At 38.0% G+C, this 23,784-nt stretch overlaps 1 protein-coding gene across 2 annotated transcripts in view; it reads left to right on the plus strand.

Annotated features, from left to right (window-relative positions):
* The window catches only part of LOC111871665 (obscurin), an 82,174-nt gene that overhangs the window by 5,221 nt on the left and 53,169 nt on the right, over window positions 1-23,784 (plus strand). For both annotated transcript variants that reach the window (XM_033754343.1, XM_023864918.2), the window contains exons 2-7: window positions 735-874; window positions 7,222-7,432; window positions 12,803-12,939; window positions 15,915-16,134; window positions 18,373-18,533; window positions 23,291-23,450. In XM_033754343.1, coding sequence (XP_033610234.1) covers window positions 735-874; window positions 7,222-7,432; window positions 12,803-12,939; window positions 15,915-16,134; window positions 18,373-18,533; window positions 23,291-23,450 — 1,029 coding nt within the window. The remainder of the gene's footprint in view (window positions 1-734; window positions 875-7,221; window positions 7,433-12,802; window positions 12,940-15,914; window positions 16,135-18,372; window positions 18,534-23,290; window positions 23,451-23,784) is intronic.

The raw sequence follows: 23,784 nt of genomic DNA on the forward strand, positions 1-23,784 counted from the left end.
TAGATCGCATTAAGTGGAGGAATTGTTTTGGAAGAGACTGTGGACCTGTCGTCTTGACAGATTACTGATGATGATGATGATGATTATTGTTATTGTGATTTGTCTGTAATTGGCCTTGTGGCTGTTGGCTCAGCACATAAATAATAGAGAACTGAATTTAATTATCATTACTATTACTATCAGCAGCAGCAGGAGTAGTAGTAGCAGCATCAGCAGCAGCAATGATGTCATCATCTGCATTTCTGCACTGATATTTGGATGGCAGTGCTTTCATAGACATTTGTTTATTTATTAATTAAAGACTGGGTAACCCAGAACTTAGTATATTAATATTAGCATTCCACTTTTTAGCCACCAGAATGTTGCGTTTTCTTTCATTCTATCTGGTTTCTTGTGCATGATATACAAGGATTCTGGTGCAATAAGTGCAAAGGAATAAAATATACTCTTTCTTCCTTAACAAAACCATGTAAATTTTATGCTGTATAACATCTCTGGCACTGCAAATAACAATACAGATAGAAGATTAATACTGACTGCTTTTTCATTCAGTACACCCATATAGTTTTTATTTTCTACCTATGAGTGTGTAGTTCTAAGAGAGAGTAATGTTTCTTTATTATAAGGAATGTATTAATCCTAGCCTTTATTAATTTATTTATAATTCCTTTTGCAAATTTCGCTCTGAAGTGTACATTTTGTAGCACCACGTTTAAACCTTATTTTCTTTCCAGACACTAGTCTTCTGCTTTCTCCCAAGGAAACTAATATTGTTGCTCATAAGGATGAAAAAGCAGTGTTACCATGCTTATCAACTAGTAGTAGCGTCAATATAACACTATTCACGGGCGTATATTACTGGTCAATGAAAAGGGTAAGTGCTACAATATTGTATTTTCAGAAGTGAACACATTTTGAGCCAAAGAGAGCAGTGGTGAAATACAAATATTGAATTGCGTTTTTTGGTTTTGTAGGTTGCATTGGTTGAACAAACTGAACCAAATAAATAAAGATGATATAAAATAATGCATTTTATGGAACTGTTAGTGATGTAAGGAACAAAATGAAGGAATGTCTGAAAGACAAAGTTGATGAGCTTAACACAAGGATACTAGTGATCAGTATGTTAAAGGATGAGAATGGTTATCTGCATACAGATTCATACAGCATTCTCAGTAGGTGGAAAAGTACCACAGAATGTAAAAATGTAATAATGTAAAATGTAATAAAATTCAACAGACTAAGATGCATAATAGGGCCAGTGGTACCTGATCCTATTTTTAGTGAGACTGATATTTCTGCTGGAAATTTAGGAAGGCATATATACCCATGTGCCAACTTTAGCAGATAGAGGGTGTTGCATGGTCAGCGCAATGAATTCACACGGCTGTTAATTTCAGTTTTCTAGACTGGAGCCGATACTTTTCCATTCAAGTAGCTCCTCAATTGTCCTCACGAGGCTGAGTGGACCCCACTCTAGACCCACTGCTTCTCAAAAGATTTGGTAGCGCCGGGAATCGAACCCTGACTTATGGATCTGTAGCCGACAAGTGGCGGTCATTCGGTCGGTATAGTTCGCTTGTGGACTAAAACCACGGAGTTTGTCTTTTTTGTTTTTATATACCCACGTACTGTTCAGAGTTCAGCATAATGTTTGAAACAGGAAGTAAAACTTTACGTTCAGGGATACACTAGCTTATACAGTATACTGTGTAAGGAAGAGTTGCTATAGCAGTAGAGGAACTCTGTTCTTGAACCTACTGTGACATGACAGTTGGAAACCAGAATAGAGAACTAGAAGAGGTGGCCGTTACAAGGCAGGGACATGGTAAACACGTTTCTGCAGCAAACAGATGCTCATGCAATGATAGATACAGTGTTTTGGTATTGTTAGGCAAGGGCACGGTGTACAGATTTCCACAGAAAGGAACCAACACACAACCAGTGTTTTATGTGCGGTCCGCACTGAGGCGATACAACAAGAACCAGCAGCAGAACATAAATTAAGGCATAACCTGCTGCACAAGCCTGCATTAACAGCAAACCTCTGTATGCCTTGTATAATATTACTTAGTATAGTGCGGTGACTTGGATGGTGTGATAGTGCAGATATGCTCATGCTGAAACTATTGTGAAGGAAACATAATGCCTACACACTAAGACTTACCCCTCCTTATGTGCGGTCCGCACTGAGGCGATACAACAAGAACCAGCAGCAGAACATAAATTAAGGCATAACCTGCTGCACAAGCCTGCATTAACAGCAAACCTCTGTATGCCTTGTATAATATTACTTAGTATAGTGCGGTGACTTGGATGGTGTGATAGTGCAGATATGCTCATGCTGAAACTATTGTGAAGGAAACATAATGCCTAGACACTAAGACTTACCCCTCCTTAATCGAAGAGGAGGCCACATTTCCAAACATGTGCATGTCTAGGAGAGAATAAAAATGTTGGTCATGTATCTTGAAGAGACTGAAGCCATGAATGACTGTGCTGTCGAAGGCCAGCAGCAACAGAGTAGCTCTAAAGGCTCCCAGAGCTGCCAGAGAGTAAAATATGGTAATGATCCCCATGGATCTTGGAACTAAGAATCGCTATTCTGGTGAGGATCAGGAGCAACTAACAGTCAGTCAGTTGGTCAGTCAACGAGACAGTTATTCAGGGGGTTGCATAACAGAGTCATGAGACAATAGAATATGGTCGTGAGTCTCGTAGAAATTTACTCAACCAACCAGTCACTCAGACGGATTCTGTGAGCTTGTGTGTTTGCGTGTGTGCCTGAGTCAATTCCATTAGAATGGGATTAACCAGTAGTACTCATACACCTCCTCTTGTTGAAGAGGAGGCACCATTTAAGAGCATAGGTTCATGTGTCCCGACGGGACCCAAAACCGAATATTGAATATGCTGGCGAAGGCTGGCAACAGCGTCAGTTCATGAGTTGCAATCAAGCAGTGACAGTACATGGTTGGCCGTAATGTATCTCCATTGTTAGCAACTGCTATCTAGCAGAAACTAGTTGCAACAGAATAACAAGCAGAAGATAAAGTGTGCACCGTAGTTATACCAATTATAGGGTGTATAAATTAGTCAGGCGGTTATAATCATTTTAGGTACGAGTTTTATGCGTTCAACAGATCCAGTTATCAGTGCAAACCCAGTGCATAGTCATGAACCAGTGACAGCCTGTTTCAGAAGTGGGATTAGATTGATTTAATTATTGGATTGAAGACTGCATTGAATAGTTATATCGCCTTGTTACAAAAAACAGAGCAAATGCTAGAATGCTTGCTGGTTGAAATGAGAGGAATTCCAGAGATGTTGAAAGCCAGCCCAAAGAAGACGGTCTATAAAAAATAGAGGCCATGGCGGAGCAGTATAAATGGGTACCATGTGTGAAAGATACAAACCTTCTTATAGGCTTGCAGGGCCAGCTTTTTGATATTCTACACAGAGTCCCTAAAAGGATGAGGTACGAGGAGGCCCTCGAGGTACTTGAGGACCGATTTGGGGACCAGCCACAGAGTACCACTCTCAGCTGAAAACAAACCCTTTTGCATTACAGAAGGACCACGTTCATAGGGCAGCATGCAAGTCTTTCATCGACGGGATAAGAGACAGTGACAGGAAATGCAACCTACTTCAGGGGAAACTGAAAACATCAAACAAAACCCTCAGACAGACCTCAGAGCTAGCAGACATGTGTCTGGTGAGATTCCGGAATAGAATGCCACTACGCCCAACCAAAAGAAGAAACTACTGCCAGCGTATATGCTGGTGCTATGGGAGCACGTGCCACTTTCGAAAGCACTACCTCTACAAATACAATGAAGTAGAAGATGACTGACGTTGGGTACAGGATGACACGGTCGGAAAACGAGAGGGTACCAGCAAGAAGAGACAACAAACACGGACGGTATGCAGCAACAGCGCATATATACAATATTGGTCCTTGGAGAATGTGGTCCCCTGGGCATCCTAACCCTCTGTATATGTATTCCCTGAGGACCAAGTACAGCAAGACAGAACGAGATGTCTGCCTTCACTGTGGTGCATCGGTCTTAGGATGAAATGCAAACACGGATATCCCCAAAAACACTCCAAAAAAGAAAATCAACTGAGACCGGAGAAGCGAATAGAAGAAACGAAGGAGAAGGCGACGGTTTCGTCACTCATGCCTCCTCATTACGCACTTAATGTGTTGGAAAATCATGGCCATGACAGTACACACATTGATGGACAAGTAGTAACTAAATATCTTCCTGGACCTATGTACCCACAAGAGGCAGTTCATCTCTGGCTTTGCTGACATTTTGAAACCACTGACCAGAGTCTCAGAAGGGAAACAGGCTTTTCAGTAGTCCCCAAAATATATGTCGCTTTCCAGTCTCTGAAAGAGACCCTATGTACTGCTCCCATTCTTTGGTATGCTGAAAAATGAGGGAACCTCATAGTAGACACAGACGTGAGTAACGTTGGAAATGGAAGAGTACTGTTGCAGGTACAGGATGACCAGGAGCGGGTAATAGCCTACTGAAGTATGACAATGAGCCGTGCAGAAAGAAATTTACTGCGTTGCCCATAGGGAACTGCTGGCCATCTTGAGGACAGTGGAACACTTTAATAAGTACCTATATGGTCAAGAATTCCACTGGTGCACTGACCACTCCACATTGACATGACTCACAAGTTTGAAGAAACTAGAGTAGCAAAGAGTCTGCTGGATCCAGGGACTTCAAGAATGCAAGTTCACTTCCAAGCACCACCAGGGTCGGAAGCAAAACTATGCCAATGCTCTTCCCAAAGACCATGGTGCAAAGAGTGCACTCACTGCCAAGAAGTCGAATCACTGGCAGATGTCAAGCAAATGCGAGCTATTGCGGTCACAGCCGCAGATTGCTGGGACCAGACCTCCATAATGAGGAATCAGCTAAACGACCCATACATAAGACCGATTCTAGAAGAAGTAGACACTGGACACCATCCAAAATGGACAGTCATTGCTGACCGCAGCCCAACATACAAGGGCTATTCGGCCCAATTGAAGTCCCTTGCAGTAACGGATGGTCGACTGCCACTGGGAGTCTGCCGAAGGAGAATGTAACATACCTCACATAGTCCTCCCTGTGAGGAAAGTGAAAGACGTACTGGCTAAACTCCATTTTGGACCATCAGGAGGACAGTAGCAAGCAGCGGCAGTTTGTGTTTTGCGGTGAGGAATTGCCATTGTTAGAAGCAGCTTTGTAGCAACGACTAATAGTGACAGAATAACAAACAGAACTTTTTGTGCCGTAGTTTTAGTAATTTATGTAGTGTGTAAATTAGTGTGGCTGTAATAATAATTTGTAGTTACGAGTCATAAGCGTTCAATAAATCCTTTTATTAACCCAACCCATGTCCAGTCACTAACAGATGACACTATTTACAGAAACTGCTCAGATTTCATTCTTCTTAACTTCATATAAAACCGTTCCCAGCATTTTAAAGCGCTAATTACATATGCAAATAAAATTATTGGGGATGATCAGTGAAGATTCTGTTGCCAGAGATAAGCGACTAATCAGACATGATATTTCAAGTTACCGTGGTAGTGAGTATCATGATTATGGATTTCTGGTGGGTGATGCCATGTAGATTGGTAAATGATACCAATGTTTGATGGGCATACATTTCTGTGGTAACCTAAAAATGGAGTCAACAAGATCCTCCTAAACTTTGGTACCCATCTACCACACTACAAACTATCACAACCAAGAAAGCTGTAATCTTGAAACATATTTGAAGCACATGGCAGTGAGCAGTTATTGATTCCCCTTCCTGCTGTCTGGAAGGGGTTGTGCAATGCCAATGGAGATCCTCTTACATGGTGCTCCAACATCCTATTGGTGCATCGGGATTGTACTCCAATTTGGGGGCCTCCATCTGCTGAGCAGGTGTCACATAGTTGACACCATCTCTCTACGTTCTTCCTCTATGCCGTCACTACTGCTTTCTGACTTTGTTCAAGGTTTTGTTGATGAACAGATGCCCTCCTGAATATCCTCCATGGAGCTCTCCCAATAATTCCTTCAAATTTCTCTGTGTGTCTGGGCTGTCTTCGACCGTCCATCGGCTGATTCTCAGTGGTTCTCCAACATGCTGTTTCACTACTAGTGAGTTCTACTTAGTCCACTAGTTAATCTGGGGAGAATTGCGGTCACAGATATCCTTTTTTTTTTCGGTACACTGTCCAGCTTTCATTTCTTTCACAATTTGCCTCACCTCATCATAATATCCAGCTGCTCCCTCCTCAGGACTACAGGGCCCCAGTCATTCACGGCGTCAGCCAAGATAACTTGTACCTTCACGCTGCCCGGCTGGTGTTCGATTTCTCCACAGTGAGTGCATGCTTCTATGCAGTGTCTTTTAAGGAGCGCTGGTGTGCTTGTCACCTTGTCAATGTTTTGATATAAGCTTGTAACCTTAAAGATTTAGGAACTAGTGGGCCATCTGTTTTTCTGTATTCTTGAAATTAAGGAGTAAGATCAGCACACAGTGATCAATGCACAGGTCAAATACTTGTCCGTAGAATTATTTTTGGAGATGACCCAACCTCTTCACAATACCCAGAAACGCCCTTTGTATGAGGCAGTCTCGGTCTTGTGTAGGATCATGCTGCAGTTAGTTGCTACATGCCCCTGGCCATCCTGCTCTTGTGCTTGTTTATCTTCCTACTACAAGAAAACATCCTTGTTGCCTGAACCAGATTTTGCATCAGTTTTAAAAAGTACGATTTTTGTTACAAGAATCTGAAATAGTTACAGGTGGCAGAATTTGTGATATGTGCCATTGGACACCATTTTCATGGTGTGCTAGGAGTTGTGATGCATCAATGAATTCAGTGTCTCAACATGTCTATCAAGGTTATGGCAGAATTAGGGTAGTGCCATCCTAACAGTTCATTCAGGCAGGGAAGAAATGCTATTTGTTGGTTCTGGTTTTATTGATGTCCAGAAATGGTTTCCCTTTTGTGTCACTGAAGTTGTGGCTGTGGAAAATAAATAAATAAAACAGGCTTTTTATTACAGTGAGGTTAATCTGAATGTAATAAAAAGCTTGTTACAAATATTAATTCATTGAAAATTAGTGTAGTAGTTGCATGGATGGAATGAAGGGATTGAAATTTGTAGGAATGTGATATTCTTTCTGGTTATTTTTTGTTACTTTTCTGATCAGGTTTACCTAGGAAAACAACCACATCGTAATCAGACTGTGACATATGACCCCAAATTGGGGTTCATTTTGGACCCTGTCACTGAAGAGGACACCAATTTCTTCAGGTGTAAAGGAACAAACAGGAGGCAGTCTTACAACTCAATGCTCCCTTACAGTGAAATGGAAATGGGATTGGGAGATTCAGAGTTAATAAAATTCACTTTGGATGTCAGTAAGTACTTCACAAACTGTAGGCGTACATGTCAGAATGTCCCCCACCTTTATTCTTGCTTTGAATATGAGTACTGCACACCCTAATTGCCTTATAATGTCTTATAATTAATTTACTGATTTTGTTCTTTTGAAGTTAGTATGGACTATGCCTTCCACTTTATTTTTTCAGTCTTGTTGTAAGAAAGTATTATGATAAATAATCATCTTGGAACCACGATTCTTCAGTCATGTTCTTGACTCTATTAATGTTATTTAATTTATTATTATACTTTCTCTAAGTAAGAAGTATAGCAAGTTTTACTAGCCTAGACCACTTATTTATGTAGTCTTTTCAGTGTATTCTGCAAATCATTTCACAGATTCTGTTGAAATTCAGTGTAAAATTTGTGCGATTCTTATTATTATCCATATTGATTGTTAATGAAACCTAGTTTACCTATGGCTGTAAATGGAAATTTTTATCCTGTGAGCTCTTCTGTGTGTTTTGTTGAGGTTCAGTGTTGGGGAGTTCCACTGACTTGCATTACATTGTTCATATTTTTAAGTATTACAACCGTACACGGGCGTCACTTCTTACAACCGCTGTTCACCACTTCTCGTGACGGTCCCCTATCTATCTTTATATTTATTTATTTATTTATTTATTTGTTTGCCCGCTTCGGTAGAACACTTTTGACTCTTCTCAGGGTTGTGCCACGGTAATAACTGGGGCAACGCGGAGACTGCACATTTAAAACTAGTCCACTGATACAAATAAATACTCTATTTTCTGCTTAATCACAATATTGTTTATTTCAGAATCAAACTATAACTTTATCGGCAAGTGCGGAGTAATGTGCCAAAGATTAATCGAGCCAAACAAATACTGTTAAATTTAGATAAACTTGGAGAGAGCAGGTAAATGACGTCTGCCTCTGGTGAATTCTAAGTGCCAAGTCGGATACGTCTGTCTCTGATGAATTCTGAACACCAAGTCTCCTGCTTCTATCTCCGGGAGCGTCACTTCTTACCGTATAGGATTTGAACCGACGGCCTTTCTCCCAGACAAGAATAGTCTCTAATGGCTGATTTTAACTGCCAATTCATCATACCATCAGTACAAGACAATTACATTACTAACTTTTAGAATAAAGAGATCCAAAGATATTGAATCCCGAAACCCTACATGTGAAAGCAGTTATTTCTTAGTTTAGGGTCTAACTACACCCTTTCGAAGACACTTTAATAACAGCTACCCCATTAGCAAAACAACATTTACATGTTCTGCAACTACAGACATGTCCTTTCATAATTGCCTCGACCCTCTAGCGGTCACCCAAGGTCCAGGTAACAAAATAAGTTGTTCCTGTCTAAATGCGAAATGCGTGTCAACTTCTTGATGGATGGGTCTCCCTAATAAATCAGTCACTCTATTGAAATGGCTGAAAAGGAACATTCGTCCATTAAAGAGTATTAAAAGGTTTGGACGGTTACAGTATGCTTAGTAAACTTCAAAGAATGCCATTGGCAATTTTCTGTACTACATTATGGAGTACACCCTTTCCAGTCTTGTTGTTTTAGACTAATTCAGAGGATACTTGCTACCATTGAATTCAGATTTTTCTGCTTTTATCTGCTGTCTAAAAAAGTAAAAGTGGAAATATAAAAAACGGTAAACTTTCCTATAGTTTTTTATGGATGTTAAACATGGTCTCTAACTGTGAGGGAAGAGCATAGACTCAGAGAACTTTAAAACAACATGATGAGAAGAATATTCTGACCTAACAGAGTAAGTGACAGGAGGCTGAAGATAGTCACAGAATGAGGAGGTTCATAATTTGATCTCTTCACCAAATCTTATGAAAATGATTAAAACAAGGAGGTTTATTAGTGGAGCATGTGGCACACATGGAAAATAGTAGACACCAGTTTAGCTGGAAAATCTGGAGTAAAGACACATCTTATGTGTCCTAGGTGTAGATTACAGGATAAAAATAAAATTAATATTAAATAAATTGGGTGAAAGGGTGTGGGGTGGATACGTCTGTCTCAGGATGGGGACCTGTGATGCGGTTCTGTGGACATTGGATATCATAAAAGGCAGCCAACTTCTAAGTATCTTAGTGTCTGTTAGCTTCTCAAAAAGTAATTTTTAATAAATGCATCCTGTTGGCTCTATGAGCCAAAACATGCAGTGACACCGTATTCTAGATCAATAAAAGTCAGTTGTACACAATAAAGTCTGACTGAATTATTTGGTTAATTTTTGTGTTTGACAGGCATTAATAAAAAAAATTTATATTCCGAAAAAGTAATCTGCTGCTTATAGGTTGGCGATTATTGTTGTTGTTGTTGTTGTTGTTGTTGTTGTTGTTGTTGTTATCATCATCATCATCATCATCATCATCGTTATATCCTTTAGAGGGAAAATTTGTTACATAAATGCAGACGCTGACTGCTGTAGATTTGAAGTTTTTACTTCTATGAAGATTGATATTGTGGTTTTCTGTGTTTATGTAGTCTTGTACAAGGATAGTAGGGTCTCTAAGAAACATACTGCCTTCAGCTTCCTGCTGTTAGTAGTAGTAGCAACAAGGTAACCATGTCAACTTGTGAGGCAGCATCAAGATTAGCACCACTTAATGTTGGGCACTTGCACTTTTACTGAAAATATATGTAGTAATTGATCTTTGAAGAGCACGCATCTGTAATTTTGATGTAGACTGTTTGTAGAACATGAAACTACCTAGCAGCCACATGATGTCTGAACATATCATTCGGTTTGATGGTTATAAGTAATGGATTAGTGGAATTTCAGTTTAAATATTTTATGAAGATAGCCCACAAACATACGTACATATTTGTTGTGGATAATTTTCTTAATGCTGACAACAGCAAATATGGCGTTAGTGTAAAAATTTAGGATGTATCAGAAAATGTAATATAATCATAATCTGTATAAATGCAATCCATGCATAAAAATGAATTGGCAAATATTAAAAATATTAATTAATAGTTCTTTCTTGTCTCGGCATACAGGCTAAAGAATCCAAAAGAAATTAAATACCATAGGTTCTTCCCAGAGCTTCTTGCTGTATCTGCTTGCAAAATGTTCAGCTATTCCACTGCAGACATTAGTATTTCTTTAGTTGAGAGAGAATATCATTGTGCTCAGTAGAGCTATCCATCATCTGCTTGGAAAATATAAGAGAAAAATATTTCTGAGCTGTACTCATTCATGTAGCAGGATGTCATTTATGATTTTCAGATTGCTTTGAATACTCATGTATAATCTTTTTACTTTGGGAATGCCCTTTACTACTGCCCTACAGATAATTCCATCTGTATAGGGAGGTTAGTAGGAATTATAAAGAGACAGATATACTAGTAAATGATGAATATATGTCCATAATTTCTACCAGTATAAATTTTGCCCTTTACTAATATCCTTCAGATAATTTCATTAGCACAAGGGGTTTAGCAGAAGTTATAAAGAGGTAGTTATACTATTTAGTAATGAATTTATGTCCATAATTTCCACCAGGATTGACTTTAGCCAACTTAAGAGTTGTCACACAAAATTTTCTCATGGTGGTTGTTTAATAACCACTGACAATGAAGAGCCAAAATATGCAGGCTACCTATCATACTACTCAGTGATCCAGTTATTTTTAAACCAAGACAAAAAAATAGCTCCAACATGAGCATATAGGCAACGTCAAATATGTTCAAAATTTTACAGAAATTCTCAGCTCACTACAATAGCAGTAATGTGAAAATGTAATATTACTGTTTTTCCTTTGTTCTTAGCCATATATTGCTTGTGATATTTCCCAGTGAGCTTGCAGTAATATACCATGGTTTTATTTAAACTCCATGAATGACACTGACAGTATTTTTGACAAATAATCAATTTTTAGGATTCAAAAAGTCTCCATGTGTTTCAATTCCTAGCATGCAAACAAAGAAAGAAAAGGTCAAATTGATACCATGAACTCTCTCTGTTTCAAAATAAAGGAAGTGAACAAATAACAAACATACTACTATACTTGTGCTGCTTGAAGGGACATTTTGTTTTGAAGAATTTGTGGACCAGGTTACAAGTTGATGTCTTATCACACTTCACAGGCCAACATAACAACTCAAACCAAATCACAAATTCACTTAGTCATCAGATTGATACTTTTAAGTATGTACAGTGTATTCTCACACAAAAATTTTCACAATAGTTGTGTTTCCCAGCATCATGGCAACATTATATTTCAATAATATTTCCTATTATTCTGTCAGTCACAGATATTTTTAGCATTATTGTCCTATTAAACATAAACTGGGCAAGAAACAAAATGTCTTCTCAGTTTTCTTCCAGTCCTACTGCAAAAGCAATATAGTTAATACATTATTAATTTCGGTTGTTGAATTATATGAGTTTTAAACACACAGAAATATAGAAAATCTGAACCCTTGGTGCAGAAAGTTGACAGAGATTGTAATGAAGTTTGTGACTGAACTTAAAATGTCCACATAGCTGGCTGAGAAGCATGGTCAGGCTTGCATACTGTGATTGTAACATTAACGTGATAATGTAATTTCATAGATTTCCTAAGCCTGATCCAAAATTTTATTTTTCCCAAATTCAGGGTGTGGTTAGATGTATGATGAGTGGTCATACACATCCATAGATGAATCTATTCACTCACAGTTTCAATTAGTAGAAGATATTGTATACGTAATATATTTCTTTATCCTAACTAACTTTATATATAATAGGATAATATGTTGCTCTCTCTCTCTCTCTCTCTCTACCATTAGAGTTCAGTACATGGTGGTTAAGATTTATCTAAGAAATTGGTTCATACCTGTTATTAGTGAAAATCACTATCATAGAGAAATGTGAATTTTCAAAGAATGCAGTAGGAAATTGTGCGTAGTTGATCACATCACACCTTTTTTCTCTTGTAAGAAAAATCATTATAGCATGTATACATGATGTCTACTTTACAGATTATTGTAGCTTTCTTGTTATATTATGTTTTTCTCTGAGACTTTGGCCACAAAATATGATTATGTTCTTACTTCCTTCAGTGCTTATTTTCAGGATTCAGTTTGAACTTCCTTTTAAGAGAATAATCACCTTTCGTGTAGTATTTGTGTATTTGCATACAAATAATTGACTCTCTTGAGCTTTCCTAATGGCATCAAGGGTATATGACTTTCTCTTTAAGATCTTCATTAATTTAAATTGTATCAAAGACACAAATATTGATCTAGCTTTACTGAAACATGTTTTAATTAACCTCTTGTTTTGTGATAATTAACCAAACTCCACGTGACAATATTGTAAAGTACTCGTTATTTCCATTTTGTTGCTTGCTTTTTGTTTATTTAGACACAGGACATCTGCTGGCTGCTCCTAATAGCAGGACCATTATTGTTAAGGAAGGCAGTGAAGCTGTGTTGCCATGCAAACCACATACATCTGAGGCCAATGTTACATTGTACAGGGAACATTTTAACTTTGAAGTTGTGAGTACTAATTCACTACATATGGACAATTAACATTTGACTGATCATCCTACATTCTTATAATTCAGATACAAATATTATTTCATATAAAGTATGTTATGTACTGTGTCTGCCATAAATTGGAATCAACTGCAAGGACCTGGTGTAGCTCAGTGAGTATAATGTCAAGGCCATGTGTTGAATTACGAAAGTTTTATTCCCAATAGGAGAAGAGATTATTCTCTTTGTCAGTGCATTTAGACAAGTTCTGACAGACACCATGCCTCGTGGATGCTTGTAGTTCTTTTGACTGAAGTGGGCAGATCATGAAACTGACTATTTACCTCCTTCTATTCCAAATTTAAGGTGTAGATGTGTAACTTCAGTCCTTATACATGTTTATGGCATGTGCATGATTTAGCACAAGGGCAATTTTATCTTTTCTACCTTCTATCCTCTGTGGCTGCTATGGTTATTGTCAATTGCAAATCCCTGAAGAGTAAGGTATTTCAATGTGAACCTGGCACAGGTACACCACGTGTATGTGTAAATATAGTGTATATCATATTCATGTGTGTGTGGAAATGCATTTTAAATGGTTAATATATTACAAAATTTATGTAATAAGTTACTCAGTAGATGACTGTTGTTTACAGATTTTCAGAGCTATCTGGAGTATAAAAACTTTGGTAGGACAAACCAAGGAGTATAACATTATATTGTCACTTGTTGGGTGTATGTCATGCGACAAATAACTTCACGCCGTCTTGGATCAAGCGAATTTATTCCACTCGCTCTTATAGTTACACAATTTACAATTTCACAAGTACTGCCATCTGCAGTATCACAATTAATTATCCATTCACTCCGGCGACTTCACGATCCACACTGCGTCACTCCTGATCACACACTCTCTCCCCTACTGCTCAGCCAGCTTTTTATACCATTCCCTGTTGCCTGTGTCAACAGCGGTATCCCCTGTTATGTCACCACGGGGGAGGAGGGCGGAGTGTTGACTGGCCTGTTACCGTAGCAGTGACAGCACTCCGAAGCTGTTATGTCACTGCTGGTGGGGGAGGGGGTGTCCTGCATAGCGCAAATACGTCAGAATATTATATGTTGGTGGGAAATATGTTGATGGTGGCATATGGCAGCTGCACAAATTTCCCCCACTACATTTTTCTTGTGAGTTTGACTGTATGTACTAATGTTTTTAGGAAATCTTGTTTTTTGGGATTCAGGTAAATTATTTATGTATTTCCTCCATTATGGTCTGAAAAGTTATCCAGTCATCTGTTTTGTGTGATTTAACAAAATGAGATGTATCTATGTGTTTCTCTTTGCTCAATGATTTAGATATATTATTTGGTGTGACATCAAAAGGAGTCTACGTAGCCAAACCATGAAGACATCATCAATATTTTTTGGTGGTATTTAAAAGAGCTTATTTTGGTCAACTGTTCAATGTTCGCAATCATTGATGGTGACTGGAAGGCAATTACAGTTCATCTGTGTGTTCTGTGACTTTCCTGATAAAGTAATGTATCATGAAAGAACACGTTTTAAAGCCTCTTTATTTCATTTAAATGCTATTCTCTTAGTAGAGATAAGAGTGGCAGGCAACAGGGTCAAGGAATTCTCACAATTCTTCAACTGGTAGGAGGAATGACCATTCTCAGACATTAGCCCTTCGACTAATCATTTTGTCACATCATGTGAGAATTTCAAAAATGTCTCTTTTAATTTATTTTAGGATGTCCATACAGTGCTGGTTTAATTGATATCAGAAATAATATTAGAAATACAGAATCACTTAGATTATAAATTGTAAAGTTTTTAATACCGCAGCTGAAGGAGAATGTAATTAAATATTTGATTTGGATTTGTTGGATTTGAGGTTCTCACAGTGATGACTATGAAGAGTGTGACCTTCTGGATTGAGACACCATGTAATTTGCATAGAGCCTCTAGACTAGAGGAACATATCACCGTCATCCTCAGGGCTTAAAAATAAACCAAGCAAGAAACCAGTAGAAGCAGGTAGCAAATTGAGCTTTCTTATTGCTTAATTTACTCTTCAGTCCTGAAGAGTGGGGTAATATGTTTCTCCAAAATGTCAGGCTCTCTGAATTGCATGGCATTAGAACTCAGAAGGCCATGCTCTTAACAATTAAACACATTCTGAAAAGATGGCATCATATGCTGTCAGTGCTTTCAAGAGTCATTTAGAAATGTACTGTTTTTTTCTTTGTTTTATTCCTCAACATATTGTTGTGCTGATCTCTCTAGTCTCTTCCCACCTAGACAAGGATACATTTCTGATAGAGAAATTGATAGGGTGGATTCAGTTATCCCCAGTGATAGGGTAATCATGGGAATGGTGATTGACAGAGGCAACCTACACTTGAACATGGACTCTGAACCTCAGGTAGGGATTCTTTACATTCCCAACGTTCTGCCTTCAGTCAAGGAGAAGGCTTCAATTTGTGAGCAGAGAAATCTACTCCAGATCTGAAAATTCAGAACTTGCACATGGAAATGTACTATAGCGCAGCTTACAAAATATTACAGTATATCTCATGCTATAGCATGCAACTAAGTCTATACTTCACTCTATGCAGTTTTGTAGATAGGTACCAGTGTTTCAGTGGCATCCATTGCCTCCCTCTTCAGAGCAGATTGAAGAAGAAGGAAGCAAGTTCCTCCAAAACATAGGTACCTATCTACTAGACTGCATGTTGTCATATCTCAGAATACCATAATCTGGATAATCACCACTATGAAAACCTCAAATCTTAAACAAATGACAGGCCATGCAAGTGAATGAAATTATGAGATGGATGAAAGTTTATATAAAAATTTCAGTAGGGCACTGCCCAAGATGGCCAATGACCTAATATTGTTTATATTGAAATTTGTTATTCAAGTGTTCTTCTTTGGTCTTGCACATGGACATACAGCTAGTTACTGATATACTATTTTATATTTTCTGGTAGGTGAAACTGGGAAGACATCGTAAGTATGAACGGCATGGTGAGGATGATGATGATGATTATTATGATGATGATCATAATGATGATGAAGTGCGGATTTTGTCATATGATTATAAGAAAGGATTCAACTTCAGTACAGTTTATTTTTCTGATGATGCAACTTACAAGTGTGAAGCTAAGTCACAGGACCAAAAGGAAGTTATGTATTTCTATATGCATATTGGTAAGTAGCCAAATATCTAACAAGCCTACTTGAATAATAGGTTACTTAATTGTTCTTCCAATCACTCCTCAATTACCAATAACACAGTGTGATAAAATCAAACACAACATCAACAGTGGTTGTCACCCTGCATTCACGCTGGTATCCTGCTCGGCTTATTCAACCAAGAAGACAGAAGCGATATGTTCCTCTGAAACATTAGTTGACATCCATCAGACTATACAGCTTATATCCCAGAAGATAGTACTCTTCATAACCACTGCTTTGAGAACCTCAAATTCAACACAGGATAAGTTTAGTTCAGTGATGGGCTGCTACAATACAGGTATCCCTCGTTACATCAACACTCGATTTATGAATTTCCACCACAACAAAGCATATTAATTTTTGTCTTTTTTTCTCTCAATGAATTTAATTTTTGCTGAAATAAACCACTTATGTTCATAAGTTCAACAACTGTTACATGTAAAATAACGAAATTTTAAGTTTGATTTGTGAATTTCAGCCTTAAAAACAGTTTTCGTGGAACAAACTATCTTTGCAAATCAAGTGATATCTGTACTTGAAAGAGCGGTAAAAATATTGCAGGAGTATAAGATCGAACACTGGACAATTCCCTCAGATAAAAAGTATTTTTAGATAGAGATAAAGTACACCTCAGTCCACTCTACTCATCTGTACTTTAATTCCTGATGGCCTTTAGCTGGTTGGTTAGCCGCATGATGTATAATTGCCTACTTTCCTTTTGTATCACATGGACCCAACAGAAGCTGATGCCTCCAACAAATTATTTTTGACATGGGAACATGTTTACCAAGTTATTACCTAGCAATGATAGGGGGAAACACTTCACGCAGCCTTTACCTAGGGACAGTAGGAAGGACACACAGACACACAGACTGATTGGAAGGTTATATAAATACCATGTGGAGATGGGCTCAGGTGCCATTAAAGTTTGGTTCAGGCATTCAGAAGTTAATGGGGTGGGGTGATGGGGGATTCACAGATGTAATAACAACATGGAGATTGCATAAATCTACTTTCATTTTTTCAAAATAAGGAGAGTAGGTTAATAACCATGAATAATAATCAGGTATCCTTCAACAGTGTAGGTTTATAGGTGTCATTCCTGAATTATTGTTTATATTTCACAACACACTAATCAACATGTACTAGATGGCTTTCAGTGTTGTCTCATTTGACTAAAAACTGTAGATGGCATCTCCTTCTAACCAACTGATATTAGAGTGAGACCTGCACTCTTTTTGAATTCAGTTTTTCAGAATAAGTGACCAAGTATCACATTCAGCTGCTCAACATTGCCCCATTCACAATGGCCTTTTAGGGTATTTGTCTGTGTCTGATGTCTGCACTCTTCTCCTCTCTAGGCCATCTGTATCTTTTTTCAGTGATAGTTTCGGCCTCTTTCTTCTGAATATTTACTGATATGCTGATCCCACATCTTATCACAATGTTAAATTTTCTTATTCATATGAAGAGTATAAATTTTTTTTTTCAGTTTTCATCTGAGAAAAATTGCCTATATGCATTTTTGTTCTTCATTACAAATCATGCATAAATTATTTAACTATATATCTGATCAGTTGACCTGGAAATGAACTACAGCACAAGGCAGCTTGGATATTATTGTAACTGACACTGTTCAAAGTGATTCATATGCCTTTATGATTCCATGGCCAAACTTCCAGATGGTTATATTGTGAAGTCTCAGATATTTCGAAATATATTACCTAATATGGTCTGAAGTGAGGTGAACTGTATATTTGCTTCATAATACGTATTAGTGGAAATGAAATGACAGTGAAATATCTTATGGCTTCTCATTCTTCTTCGTGTTTCGGCCAACATACAACAGTGAACTCCTAGGTCAGCAGTGAATTTTGTGGGATAGATATGTTTTAAGAGCTACCCTTCGCTCTCTTACTGCCTTTAGATTTGAAGAAATGTATTTTTTTAATTACCTACAAAAACTGCAAGACTTGCAGAAAGAAGCATATAGGGCAGAGAATGTACACTTCATTTTCCTCTACAACTTTTGTTCAAAAAAATTTTATGTCTAATAATTATTTAGTGAATTATTCCCAGTATGTTTTTCAAAATGTATATAGGTACTAGCTACGCAAATAATTCTTATCTGTTTGTATTAGACATATTTATGAAGCCTACAATTGAAAAGAGAAACAATATTGTAATGAACCTCTGTTCTTCTTCACACAGAGGAGGTTCACCTTCTCCGTGGGACTCAGGTGCACCATATATATTTTTTCAAAGATGATAATGTAACATTACCATGTATGCCAAGCAACCACAATGTCAGTTTAACACTGTACCACTCAGCCACCAGAGAGGTGGGTATTAACCACTCAGCTGCCAGAGAGGTGAGTATTATTTGCCTGTTTAGCTCATCTCAGAAGGCTTCGCACTAGTGCTAACATTATAAATTATGTAAAGAAGAGACATAACTCATGATACAGAATTGGTAGTCCATTATTTTAAAACCATTCAACCTAATCATTAACTGGTTTTCAATTCATGACAGAGGGAATTCTTAAATGCACCACTGAGATGGTATTTAAAGCTTATATTTATGTGTGATGTCTGCCTCATATATAATTACATGCATTGAGTTGTGAATAGGGCAGACATGAGTTATGTACTAGGCTGATATGATACATAACATACATACCTTATGGTAAATTCACCTATTTTACTGTTAGCTATGCAATTAAGTGAACTTTCCAAATTTGTTTTTTAACTCATTCACTGCTTCTTTAACATGTTAGTGCAGAACAGCTGTGCCCCTGTTCTTATTGCACTTGTATACATTTTTTAGGCATCATTCACTTGTTACTTGTCAGCTGTGTTACTGTTTTGTTCTATCTACACTTTTTTGAGTTGTCATCCACTAGTTAAAGGATGCTTCTGACATCTGAAGTAATTTGTTATACAGAATTTGTAAGTATGTTTGTTATCCATCTCCATGAAAATTCCATGTGCCTACCTTCACAATTCACTGATTAATGCCATCAAACCTACTGCTAAATATAAATTTTGTATGGCTGTCATTGCCAGCAGCAGGATATTGGAAGACCCACAAGTAAACTGTTCTAGAGGAATGGATATCTTCATTTAGTAAATGTAAGGGGAAAGAATGTCTCATTTCACTAATTCTTATATTGAAATATGATTTGAACACAGTGAAGTGATAAAGAACGTTCAGCTATACTATTAATGGAAGTAAATCATGGTGAAGGATCTCATTCCACATCTCTGTGTACATTTTTGTCTGACATCGTGCATTAATTATTTTAGCACCCAAATAAACATTAATGGTGTTACATCTGTTGCATTTTATGAAGATAATTCCTTCACTTGTCTCTCCTTAATAATTATACAACTTAATGATCCAATTTTATGCATAATCCCACTAATGGAGATGATAATTTTGTAAAATTTGCCTAGTATATCTTGAAAATTTTGCACCATCATCTTTTTGTACGCAACATGAAATAACTGCACATACAGAATTTATAGGTATATTTATGATGTACATATATCCAGGATGCAGAGTTTTACATTACCAGCTCCAAACAATAATTCAGAGACAACATATTTTTTTAATATGTATTTCTCAGCAGTCCAGAACTCAACATTACGTGGCACCAGTGTTTATCTGAGTTCAGAAATTCACATGGCCACCATTTTCTTAGTGGAATGCTATTTATACCGGCTTTTGTGAAAATCCACAGTTGCTTCTTGAGTTATTAAGGGTGGTTGTGGACACACTGAGAAATATATTTGTTTATTCCATAAGCCTATCTCTCCTTATAAAACAGCATGCTGTGAAGTGAAATGCCTAACATGAAAGTCAAATCAAGATGACAAGTTGCTTTCTCATTGAATAAATATTGATTAAATTTTGCTTAGAGAAATCATATTAAAATTGAACTTATATATGGTCAGTTTCTTTTCTTTGTGAAGGCTTCTGTTTATCATGTGGAAAATATTTTTTACCAAGTACAGGGTACGCTTTGTTTTGGACAGAGTATAACTTAAAGGTCTGGCACAAGTATAAGGGTTAATTCTAACACCAAAATTATAAAAAAATTGTAAAATAAAAAAAGCTTGCTATCTGAGGTACAACCATCAACATTTCTTAGAAATCAATTCCTCATATTATTATATGATCTTCCATTAGCAGTCAGAGGAAACATGTGGTTCATGCATGGTACTGCCTGTCTACATTTCAGCCATAATACTATAAAGCTTGAAAATTCTTCATTGTGTGCCCTTCCTGATGGACAGGTTGAAGGGGACTTAATGGGTGGCACTCATACTCACCTCATTTAAATCTATTCAATCTTTATATTCGGAGACACTTGAAAGCTCTGGTTTATGGACTCCAGTCTGTAATTTACAAATCTTAAGGAGTGAGCTAAAAATGGCTGCCAGGCATTGTGTAACATGCCAGGAAATTTTCATTGCATTTAGCAGTTGTAGACGTGACATCTCAGTGCTGTCTAAAGGGTCACATAAGACGTTATGAGCGCTTGTGATACAACTTATGAAACTCATAGAGAACATTTTGATCACTTTCAATGAAATTTTGACTGAGACTATGGTGAAAAAGCCACAGAATATGATGTCTCATTGACAGTTTCACAAGGAAAGGGGGCTAAAACTGTTACCGGACATATGTTCATATGAAATTTATTCATTGTCATGTCTTAGGACTTGGGTGGTGTTTGGATTGATAATTAGTTTCATTAAATGCTTATAACTCACAACTACAAATGATCTCACTAAATTACACACCATATGAATCACTATAATTACAGCATAGGCAGTCTTCTGTTTGTTATTCTGTCATCAATAGTCAGTGCTAGGTAGCAGCCGCTAAAAATGGAGACTCCTCACAGCCAGCCAGAACTGACACTGTTCACTACTAACTCATGACTAACTGCTAACCTTTGACTCTGACCTTCATCTGGCTGACGTGTCTTTCTGGTGAATTTCTGCTAGTTCTTGTCAGCAGTCTTTCTTGGTTTTTGGACCCATGACTATATTTTTGTTCTTTCCAAGACTTTTACATATTTTGAAATGGGGCTTCCTTTTTGATGAGGAGAGGCCTAACTGCTACTGGTCACTTCCTTTCCAATTCAACAAAAGAGGGGTCTGACTACAACTGGTCTCTCCTCTTTTACTGGGGTAACTCGACTATACAAAAACACATGGACACACCACTCAGAGTCATTCTTCAGAGTCAAAGTTACTTTACGACTGGCGGTTTACTGCCAATCAGTTCATCTTGGCATCAAGCCCTTGAGGCTCACAACCAGAGATTTTATATTCATATCCCATTGGACTTCGCTATATTGCCTCAGCGTGGACTACACAGAAAACACGGCTTCCAACAGTTCCTCTGTTGCTACAGAAACGTGTTTAACGCGCCGTTGCCTGGCAATGGCCGCTTCTTTTTCCAACATTCCAGCTGTCAGTCGCCATGTTGCCGCACCTCTGCGACTCTATCACATCGAGCTGCTGCTGCTTCGGTGTTGCTTGTCATATTTGGAGTTGAATGTGGTTGTGCCTAGGGGCGCCTCAATGGAATTTCTTCTTCGCCTAGTCGCAGCATGTGCCGTCTAAAATCCACGAATCATGGCGTACATGGCGTCAAGTCCCATGATGAACTCGTCTGTGATATTGGCTATGAATACCCAAAATTTTAGTGGGCACCACCCCAGAATCAGTTTTATGGAAACTTCCTTCAAAATGGGAGGGTCTCCCTGAAGCTGTCTGCAGGGCACATGACGTGGGTGGGTCTGTCTGGGCAGTACAATGGTGATGATCAGCCTGGTGATGTTCATGGACGCTTTGATGTCGATGATCACAATATATGCTTTCTCTCCTATCTATCCCTCGCCGTGCATACTGTCATGGCCTTGCTTTTCCGACACGCTGAGTGTGTAACAGAAGGTACGAAAGATGAAACATTCACCTTTTTTCTGAGTTTCTTCTGTTTGTTTTTCCGGTCTCGGTCAATGTTTTTCGAGCGGTATCCCCGTTGGCAGTTCCTCCTAAGATGGTTGACGCCCCCATACATCCAGCACGGGTAATTTCGTCCTGCTGTACTCTGTCCTTGACAAGTGTGGTCCCATGGGCGCTCTAACCATATATACACGGCTGCTGCTGCTGCATTCTGGCTGCATCAATCGTCTCTTCTCGCCGGCTGCCGCCCATTCTCCTAGCGTCAGTCGTATTCTTCATCCAATTTGTGGAAATCATCCTTTCGAAAATGGCTGGTACTCCCACAGTGCCAGTATGTAACCTGTTGGTAATCTTTTCTTTCCATTTAGCGGGACTGGCTCCTCCAGAATATCCTGGAACCTGGAGGGCATACCTGCTGCTTTGTCGGCTGCCTCCAGCTTGAGGTCCTTGCTGAATGTGTTTTTGCCTTCCAGGAGTAGCTGTCATCTAATGTTTCCCTCCCTTATCCCGTCGGCGAATGGATGGGCAGTTCTCTTACTAATTAGGAGTTTGGGTGGTTCAATGTGGACGTGATGAGCCAAGTGGTTCATGGTGGTGGAATATTCCTGCAGGAATTTCTCGATGGACTTCTTGTTCAATTATTCAGCCTTCAGCCATCATGTTAAAATAATTTTGTCTGTAGAAATAAGTTCTGTACTTGTACCAGACCATCATGTTACTCTCTGTATAATGAACAGTTTTTGAGCAATCTGATGAAACATGCCTTTTTAAATTTTGATTTATATCTTGTATGGTAAGGTTAGTTATCATACCGAATAATAGAGCAACAGGACAATGAAAGAAAACAGCAATATAAAATTCAAATTTTTATGTTAATAGTTTGATGCCAAGTTTTTTGAACTTTAGTTAGTTTAATGTGTTATCTAATGTAGAAGTGGATGAGTTTTATTATTTATTTTAATTAGTATATTATATGTATCTTAGACATGAATCTGTAATTATAGTCATATTTTACTCTAAAGAAAATATGTATGTGTGGCTGTTAAAAAATACTGTGGATCCATCCATCTTGACTAAGTGTAGGATGATACCAAATATGTCAGTGAGATATGATTAGAGACATATCTTATATATCCTTCTGAACCAGATTCCTGTGGAGTCCACTGAGTGTTGCAACCTGACAGTGACTTATGACCCCAATGTGGGGTACACTCTAAAACATGCCAGTATGTCAAATGCTGGGACATACAGATGTGAAGCCAAGTTGAGGGCTCATGAGGAATATGAGTTCTTCTATGTTCACTTCAGTAAGTAAAAATAAACCCCTTCGTAGCATTTTACTTCAGTCAGAGGAAAGTTCCTGGACTAGGTCAAAAAAGAAATTACTCAATTTGGGTTGCCAGCTTTTTCAGAATAGTTGCTAACATATTCAAGATGTTCATATAGAATTTCCATGTGTGTTTATGATCTGTCTGCATACAAAACCTATCATGAATTACTCCAAAATTAGTTCCTGCAGGCAGACTAAAAGTTATATATATATATATTAATGTAGCTGCCTTGTTTTTTACACTCTTAAATAATTGCATAATTTTAACATCCTTCAGTAAATGGTATATTAGTGTAACTTCCAATTCAGAT

The sequence above is a fragment of the Cryptotermes secundus genome, unplaced genomic scaffold, assembly GCF_002891405.2.
Source record: "Cryptotermes secundus unplaced genomic scaffold, Csec_1.0 scaffold233, whole genome shotgun sequence".
Lineage (NCBI taxonomy): Eukaryota > Metazoa > Arthropoda > Insecta > Blattodea > Kalotermitidae > Cryptotermes > Cryptotermes secundus.